At 31.9% G+C, this 9,972-nt stretch overlaps 1 protein-coding gene across 2 annotated transcripts in view; it reads left to right on the top strand.

Annotated features, from left to right (window-relative positions):
• Window positions 1–9,972, top strand: part of LOC108687707 (integrin alpha-PS2) — a 76,326-nt gene that overhangs the window by 47,993 nt on the left and 18,361 nt on the right. For both annotated transcript variants that reach the window (XM_018193626.1, XM_018193625.1), the window contains exon 5: window positions 8,187–8,248. In XM_018193626.1, the coding sequence (XP_018049115.1) occupies window positions 8,187–8,248 (62 nt within the window). The remainder of the gene's footprint in view (window positions 1–8,186; window positions 8,249–9,972) is intronic.

The following is a 9,972-nucleotide window of genomic DNA, read 5'->3' as shown; positions in this document are numbered from 1 at the left end:
GAGAGAGAGAGAGAGAGAGAGAGAGAGAGAGAGAGAGAGAGAGAGAGATCATCTAGAATTTCTTGTGAATTTTTAGAACAATCTGAAACTGAACTAAACTGAAAAATTACCTTTTTATTTTTAAATTTATATATTTCGAATTCACTTTCCAGCTTTCAAGTTTATGGGTTGTTTTTCTCGTGATAATATTACTTTAGTATTTTCTGATAACATTCCTTAAAAAATGCCATATTTAACTTTTATCTCGTGGTTATCAATATGCAGAGGCAAAGACATCGTTGAACAAATATTAACAGATACAAATAGAATACAAATAGAATGCAATCTGTAAATCATTCATATTATTTTCAGAAATTATATTGATCGAATAATTTAGTAATTTTTTTATGTTTATTAGCATCAAAAATTATTATTAAATTAATTCAATTAATATGTCAATTTAATATGTGAGATTACATAATTCTGGTTTTGTTCGTGATTGTATTTCGAGAAAGATTTCGACATGCGGCAATCAGATATGTATATATAAATTCACATAGAAATATAAGTATTAAGATTTGCTTTGATAAAAAAATAGAAATTCTTTTATTTAATTAGATATCGATCCATGATTTTTTTTCTTTATACCTTATTGTACATCAAATCATTTTTTATTTTTCTGAAATTTTTGTCATATTAATTTTTGTCACTTATAGATTCTGTAGATTTTTTATGATTTTTTAAAATCAAATTGGATCCGCCAGTTTAATTCAATTAAATTCTAGAAAGTTTTCTATGTGGAAATCTTGTAACAATCTTCATGCAGCCAAAACCATGTAGTCTATATTAACATAGTTTACGAGTTTTGTTTATTGGGACGCAAATAACATGACGCGTGTTTTTAGAATTACACTTTCCTGCAATTAAATAAAGTCGCGCGCTTCCTCACGCGCGAGCAAACATTTCGGCAATTCCCTCACTACTGCATGCTTTATGACGCGCGAACTGACGCACTTCCGGTCGTTCGGAGGAAGACTCAAATATTCATTCTTCGTACATATTGAATTAAACGCAAATTAAAATTGAATAATTAAATCAAAGAATATAATTATAATCTTGAAATAATAAGTAAATAATTGAGTGAAATTGTTAGTAACAAAAATTTGATAGCTATTGCTTTTAATAATTTACAAATTAATATACTTTTTTTAAAAAATTTTGTCAATAAATCTTAATTTTATTTTTTTGTTCTATTTATTATTAATTTAATATTATTTAACTCTAGAACGCTATATCGATATGTACAAATGAGCAAAGTCGAACTGTGTCTTTAGTAATAAGGAAGTCCAATCCATATTAAAAACTAAAATAAACGGAGATAAGCTTTTAAAAATTCAGTTCGTTATTATATATACAAAGTGTCTCATTTTAATTGCCCTAAGCAAATTAAAAAAATATATAAGATACGAAAAAATGTATAAAAGAGGAATTTTACTTATTGAGGGGGATGTATTTTCGTCATATTTTTTTCTGTATTTTTTAAGATAAAGATAATTTAAGATAATTATCTGGAACAATTAAAGTGGGATACTCTGTATATCAGTTTTGATTCCCTGGTAGTCAGTATTATAACAGAGTGCATAATAAAAGTGACTTCAATTTAATTATGCAGTTTTGTATTATTATATATCATAGCGTTTTTCATTGACAGAACTGATGCACACTCAGTGCACCAGTTAAAATCATTATACACTAATCAGGGCACCTATCATGGAACAAAATCGGATTGAATTCCGAATTGGAATTATATTCAATTTCCTATATTTCTATTGTGTTTTCTGGGAAAAACAGAATATTTTCGATCAGAATCTATTCCGACTTTGTTCCATGATAGATGCTCTGAACGTAAAAGTGAGATGTCTAAGTTATTTGTGTTCATAAAGGCCCAACTTACAAATATTTTATCATTAAAAGTGTATGAAAACGTATGAAAATTTGATATAAAGTTAAATAAGAACAGCCTATTTCTTTATACGTAAAATTTACATATCGATAGCAATATTACAATATCATTCAATGTAGTGTTCTAGGATTAATATAATTTCTATATTATTATATATGACAAAATAGAGATTATATAAAGATTTATAAGTCGTTGTAAAAAATACAAAAGAAGAATCTTTTTATAAAGGTGACGTTAGCTATTCTAGCGATTTTCCAAATAAATATTATTAGAATTTGCCGAAGCAAAATCTTCGCAGAACACAAAAATACGGAAGCGAACCCGCAGCCTCGATAACGACGGCAACAATGATGTGAGCTCATCGTCCAGAAATTCCGTAATGACCGCGCAATTAAACAATTTGTAGAAGTCGAGACGAGTGAACGAACCGCTTGGTGCCGCTTTTCTTGAGAATCGTAGAATCTTTTTAGTGAGGCGTTAGATCTCATCCAGAGTTTATAACGTCGTGTCGACGTTGCTTTAATGTTCATCAGAGTCACATCAAGTCACTCATAATCGCCTTTTCTGGAATCAAACATCCATCGCATCGTTCTGCTGTCTGTTTGTCTGACCATATGGTTGTCCACTGGACAAGCAGAGGCGACAGTGAGGGGCTATCTGTAATTTTCTTCGTAAGATCGCCATAATAGATCACAAGTGATGAAAAAGTTTCCACAATAAACAGTTTCTAGAACATTTTTTAAAAATAAATATTAAATATTACATAATCGTTTTCATACATTCTATTTCCAAGAAAAATATATTTATTTCATCAGTATAATGAAAGAACAATGAAAATGTGTACTTGTTTCACTAAATTGATCAATTAAAAAATAAAAATAATTATTATTATTAAAAATGTTCATCTTTTGCCTTCATCTTGAAACAGTCGAGCTTCAAATTCTTACAGCATATGAAATCTCAATAAATATCAGCATTGCCTTCATTAAATAAATTTTTTTAATATTAATATTTAAAACTAGTTCTTTTCTCTGAAATGTAAACAAAAGGGATTGTTTTAATTTTATTTAAATATCGAACTGAAGACTGATTTGAAAGCAATAACATCGAGATTCTACATGCTACAAGAGTTTGAAGCCTGTTTGAAAAAATTTGTGAAATCAAGAAATGAATATTTTTGATTATGTTTTATTTTTCTATATTGGGTTGTCCGGAAAGTTCGTGCCGACTTTGAAGGAAAATTGAAACGCAGAAAATTTAAATTTTAGTATACATTTATTAAATTATATAAATATAGGTTAGTCGGCACGAACTTTCTGGACTTGTTAACTCAATAAAAGTACACATTTCATGCTGCTTTTTATTTTAGCTATGAATCAATTTTTCTTACAAGGAAACCAACCAACTGAATCTCTTCAATTTTAATAAACTTAGGATATTAAAACTTAGGATGTTAAAATTTAAACAAAATTAAGAGAAACATTTTTTTATATGTGCTAAATCGCACGTTGAGAGAGTGAAAATCTTCCTTGAAAAAAGATGATTTTTTTTTTCAAAATGAATATCGTTGAAATTGTGAGAGATAAAAAAAAATATTTTAAATAAAAGTTGGGATTAAGAGTATTTTATAATTATAATTAAAAAATATTTTTTTATTTTAATAAAAAAAATTTTTATGATTGTAAAGTACTTGTGAAACCATTCAATTTTTATTAATTTTTATTTAAAACATTTTTTCTAGTTAATAACAGAATTTATGGCACTATAGACTATGTATACACAGTTGAAGAATGTACACATGAAAGGATTGTTTTAATAATAAAATAATTCTTTTTAAAATATAAAAGTTATTGCGCTTTGAAACCGTTTCTTATTCCCTATTTCTTACATGATACTAACAATTCCGACAAGTTAAAAAGAATGATTACGCAGTTGATTGTAAAATTTCTTGAATAATTTTCGCGAAATGCAATTATGCGGAAATTAGATCGAGTGTCACGTTATCCATATTCTGCTTACATTTTATAAAACGATGGTTTAATTTTATTTTGAAGCTCGACTTTTGCTTAACCGGTAAAATATAATTTTAAATCCACATTTTCTATTATATCATAACATTAATTAAAAAGGAATGTTCCATAAAGTAGAATTCACGTTTTATAACTTATCATTTTGTAATGTTAGTTGCGGTTGCTTTCTTATTGGCTATTTCTCATAATTATCTTATTATCTAAGAAATATATTTTATCCTATTACTACATTTAATAGTCTCGAAATAAAAAGAGCAAATCGAGATGAGGAAAATATTTTTCACATGCGCAATTAACAAAAGAAAGATAGCAATGGAGAATTACAGTAAGTGCATTCCTCGATGAAAGGCGCCCACTCGCTCGAGTGGTTGGGAAGAATCGAAAAAAAAAAAAAATAATAATTGGAAGGCGCCTCTCGGACCAAGGCGCTAACTCGGCACCGTTCTAACGAGGCCAATTAGCACTTAATCCTACTTGAATTACGATCGAGCTACCGATCTCTAGCGAGCAACAGAATATTCCTTCTCTCTCATTATTGCAGTTTCATTAGAATATCTTTTTAAATATGAATTATTGAATGTACTTCATCTCGTATTAGAAGGAAGAATGAATCATTCGTTTTTTGAAGAGAAAGATTTTCCCTTGAATTATCTTCTTGAAGAAATTTTACGCAATATTTAATTGTGTGAGATTTATATTATAAAATGTAAGAAATTATATCGAATATTTAAGTGAAATAAGATTAATCGAAAGAAGTGAAAAATTCTAGTTCCTTAATTGAAAGAAATTAACCTTAATTGATAAAATCTAATTTTTTAATTGACGTAAAATTTAATTAAAAAATAGTAGAAATGAATAAAAATACATATTTTCATTATGATCGTGATGTCGCCTCATTTCTGAATAAAAGAAATAACCCGATAATGCATATTGCAGATACATAATTATGCACCGACGACGCATGCACACACGCACGTGTGTTCAACAAGAATTACAGTAGCTCCATTCATTCCTCGTAACTCGATTAAGAGTCAGTCATACAACTTGGACTCATCTCCTGTAACGCTCCGATTTCTTTATTAGCTTCATCGTCAAAATCATTCACGGCCAAAATCATCTTTAGTTTAAAATCTTTCGCCATTTATTAAATTACCATCTGGCTATCACATCTAAAACAAACGCACATAAAAAAGATACTCATCTTATAAATACATTTAGGATTATTTCGTGACACATTGGCTGCGGTCGATTTGGACGCTTTCAGCGCTTTTCAGTACTTCTATTTTTATTTTACGTTTAATGAACGATAAAGACAGAATGATGATTACAAGCGCTTAAAGCGTGAACCAAATCGACCGGAGTCATTGAGGTTCTTCAAGAAAAAAAAAATTTCCTTGTTACATGAGAAAAGTTTTTTCTTTTTCTCTGTTTTTGTCGACTCGAGTTTGAAAGCAGAGTGGCCTCTTACTGACGAGAATAGCAAAGCACGAGACGGATTATAAATAGATCGACCACTGACGATCGCGGTCGGACGCACATTCGTTGTTACTTCACGGATGATACTATTATTGCGATTCGCCGATAATAACTTTCAACGATCCAATTAGCACCATTAGGAATTAAAAGCAACCGATAAAAAGTAATCCAGTACGAGCATTCTAATTTAATGAAAAATGCAAGTTCTATTCGTATCGATAATTCTGTCAGAAAATAGATTAACTAAAATAGATTACCTAATCGAAAGAATTAGTTAAGATTGCGGATATATCTTTAAGTGAAATTATTCTTGCGAGACTTTTTGAGAGTCGGTGATTTAAAACTTTCATCGGCTTATAAGTTGAGCTCCACCACTGTTTTGGAAGCAACATGCGTGTCACCGATGTTCGAGGAGTGGCGCCGATCGCTTGTTTTATATTTACTTTTTCGTTGTCGACAACGATGGCGACGACGAAGATGACCGGATTGATGTAATTGCGTGACTGACAGCTCGTCTAAAGTGACCGATCGACTGTCAAGAGACTCGATTGCTGCTGCTGCTGCACTCATAACGTACATACAAGTACATAGAACATTCATGTAGAAGAAGGTCGGATTCTGCGGGTCGAGCCACCGGATATTCGCACACATACACACGCACGCACGCACGCATTTTCTTGCGGACGTGCTGTGCTTCGCCGCAGCAGCCGAGTCTGAATGGCACTGACCCTAACTGTCAGTCAGTTCTGGCCCGATAATTTTCTACTTGTAGTTAGCAACTAATTACGGAACTGATCGACTCGTTAACAGCCGGAACTCGCAAATTCTTTGCATCTATTCGCTTTGCGTAGTGTCGAGCTGGCTGTAAAAATCAACAGAGCTAATTAAGATACATATTAATGTAGATTAATCATCAATTAATCATCTGTTTCCTCAGGAATTAAATAATCCTTTCCAGTCCCAGATGATTCGTTGCTTCCGTATAACACTGTTTCTCGTCGAGATGTGCACAGATTTATGTCCTCGCGTTAATTGTCTAGATTTATCTTCGAATTAGCGAAGATTCATCGATAATAATAATGATAATAATTAATTGTAAGAATTTCGTAATTATAGCGATGGGATTGATCCATTATTTTTTTATTCTTGTCATTTATTACGTATGTTGATATCACAATAAGTATGATTTTCAATTAGTGATATTACAATGGATAGAGATATTACAATAGATAAGATTTTCAGTTAGTGATAGTGATTAGTTACGAACATATGGATATTGTTATGATAAGATTTTCAAGAGAATAATCACAAAGATGCTTGAATATCATTTCTCTATCATTGTTCTGATAATTGCATTTCCATTCAAATGACTCAATTGTATTATTCGATATAATTTTCTGTCATTTATACTCAGTTTTTAAGAAACAATCAAATCTTTTTAAAGTATTTAATTAGGATAAACTGATTTTCCTTTTAATTTTATGAATTGTGTTACTCTCTGCGCTTATAATTAACACATTGCTTCGTCTAGCATGGAATTCCTTTCAGCAAAGTTCTTCGCGTTATCGTGTAGCAATTAATCGATTTCGTTTTAACACGCGGTAAAATAAATAGTAAAACAAAAACACGCGGAGCCCTTTTACATCTTAAATCGAAAGAATTTCGGTGGAATTGTCGTCGATCTCTCCGACCTGCTATTATTACCGTCCGTCTAAAAGTTCCTATCTAAAAGTGCTGTTGCGTTATCTAGTTAACGAGCGTAGGAACTCGGTGACCATTTCCCAAATCACGCTGTTCATGATTGCTGATGTAAAATGTGCAGCTTGCACTATCGACTCGTCACGACGATTCGAACGGAGAAAACGGATAGTGAAGGCGTCACGGCGGAAGATCGATCTGGGTTTAATGACGCGTTTATGTACGCATTTTGCCGGTTTGCGATGCCATTCCACTTCCTAGTTTCTAAAGTACGTGGAATTCCAAGAACGTGCGTGCACATGTCTGTTTAATATGTTTACAGGATCTTTTGATATCTATTTGAATCTATCTTTTAATTAAAAAAAATATAAATAAAAATAAACTTTAGTTTCATTATCTTTTATAATAAGGTATAGAGCTATAAAACACATATAGCTATAAAACACACATAAGTCTTGTTTTTTCTTTTTATTATCTTTTTAAATTTGTTTATGTTTTATTCTTCCTCAAATGTTCATTGCACTGTCACTCACAAAAAACGCTCATAAAAATTTAGTTGCATTAAATTTTATTGAATAATTATTAAAAAATTTGGACCGTAAAATAGTAATTGTGTTATTATTTTATATACATATTTTAGGGTGCTTGACCATACAAACATCAATTACAAAAGTTTTATAACTTATTTTTATATGTCAAACGTTTTTAATTCCTAGAACATTAATAATATAATTGAGAAATTTTAAAAATTCGCATTTGGCATATAAAACAAGTAATTTATAAAGCTCTTGTTCTCACGAGAAAGTCCTATATACTGACAAAGGATTAATTTTTAACATAGGAAAAAAAATTGTACTATATATTACTATTTCAATTTTTGAGCTTTAATCAATTATTTAAAAATTATCTACGATTTATATATATATCTCGTACAGATTACGCAATAGGAAACAATTTATTCAAATTATACTGTCGAGATATGATGTCTCTGTTTAAAACAATCAAGGATGGGACGATATAATTGTCTGTTTCCGTTTTAGGGTATTGGGGCTACCACAGACAGGGTTCTTGTCAAGCTGGTTTAGGAGCTGCGATATCCAAGGTAAGTGGACAATGCTTAACTTCATCATCTATATGATATGTGGAAAATATTTCTTTTTTTTTACGCAAGATACCATTGCAATAAGAAAAATATTGACTTAAATTAATTTAAACTTCTTTGACTTTGCTGATCTATCTTGAGTAGCTGACATATGTTGGTTCAAATGTGTTCGTGTTTCAGTATTCTGCGCAAAGATCCACGCGTAACTTAGTAGTTTAACAACCGAAAGCGCATCGCGCGAATGCAAATATACTGCGACATGTCTCGGTAGTCGCGACATCCCGAAAGAGTTAGAAGGCGACGCGAGCGGGGGCCGAATATGGCCAGGAATGCGAATTCCTATCTTACGCACCTCCGGTCGTCGTTCCGGCCATTCGTATTCGTGCCGTGATGCATCCGCACATAGTGCAATGGGAGCTCTCTCTTTCTCTCTCTCTCTCTCTCTCTCTCTCTCTCTCTCTCTCTCTCTCCTTTTCTCTCGTGTACGATTGTCTTGTCCAATGCTCGATTCTCCGGCAGATCGCTGGGTCCGATGGGCCAGAGACTGTAGGCGTCTCGAGCACCTTTTGCTCACTTTTTATTTCGAGATACATCTCCGGGTAGACCTGCCTCTGCATGTAGGATGTTTGTTACACCTGCACAATCCCCATGATATGCCTACTTCATTTAAACGGTATTGCTATAAATATCGGTAGTAGCCATCGACAAATTGGAAGCTACTGCAACTTTTACCTGTCTCTCTCTCTCTCTCTCTCTCTCCTCTCTCTCTCTCAATACAATAACAGTTTTTACTTTATCTAAAAATGTTGATACAAAAAATAAATTGTGGCCGTATATTTATTCTTCCTCTTTATAGCAAGAATATTTATAATATACCAGAAATGGTGCGCAAGTTTATATTCAAAATATCGTATAAATTATCTTTTATCAGCGACATATCTAAAATTTGAGAAAAATTAAAGATCTCTTATAGAGAAGATATTTTTATTTAATGCTGTATCTTTCTTTTTTAACTTAGAACAGAAAGTTTTTATGTGTATTTTTGTACAGAAAGTTTTGTAAAGAAATTCAAATAGGTATCAACTTGCAGTTTCAGCTTGAAAAATCGATGAAAGATCATTTATATTGTAAAACAAAATTACTTTACGAGACACGTTATAATCGTTTTAGGTAAGACTCACAAGATTGCAACACAAAATGATACACTTATCGTGCCACAATCGGTTTTTCGAATCGTCTGTGCTGACTTAACGACTACGATCTAATCTCTTTCGCGCTAAGAAATATCCCATAACTCTCAGAACTCTCTCGTCCTCGTGCGGTGCACCGAGTATCGTTATCGTACATAGAGACGGCTTCGGTTATCCAAAAAAGTGAAACAATTCCGCGGACACTCAAGTCGGCTATCTTCGCTACGGATGTATAATTCAGAATTGCGCGGCTATTATATGGCATATGTTTAATGCATGTCGCAGACCCGACTTCTAACTCTGTTTCAGCATTCTATGTTAATATGTCCGCCCGCATTCAATCCCAATCGCATACTTGCCTATGGTGCATTGCTCGTAGATGTGATAATTTTAGGTGTACTTGATAATAGTTTCTCCAGACCGATGTTTTTTTCTTCTATAATTTTTTCGTGCACTTTTTAAAACGGAGTTTCCTGATATTGCAGACATTAACTTTATTCTTATGTTTCTATATCTTTTATATATATATATATA

Source organism: Atta colombica, unplaced genomic scaffold (genome assembly GCF_001594045.1).
Source record: "Atta colombica isolate Treedump-2 unplaced genomic scaffold, Acol1.0 scaffold210, whole genome shotgun sequence".
NCBI classification, from domain to species: domain Eukaryota; kingdom Metazoa; phylum Arthropoda; class Insecta; order Hymenoptera; family Formicidae; genus Atta; species Atta colombica.
This window is presented reverse-complemented; position numbering and strand designations above follow the sequence as displayed.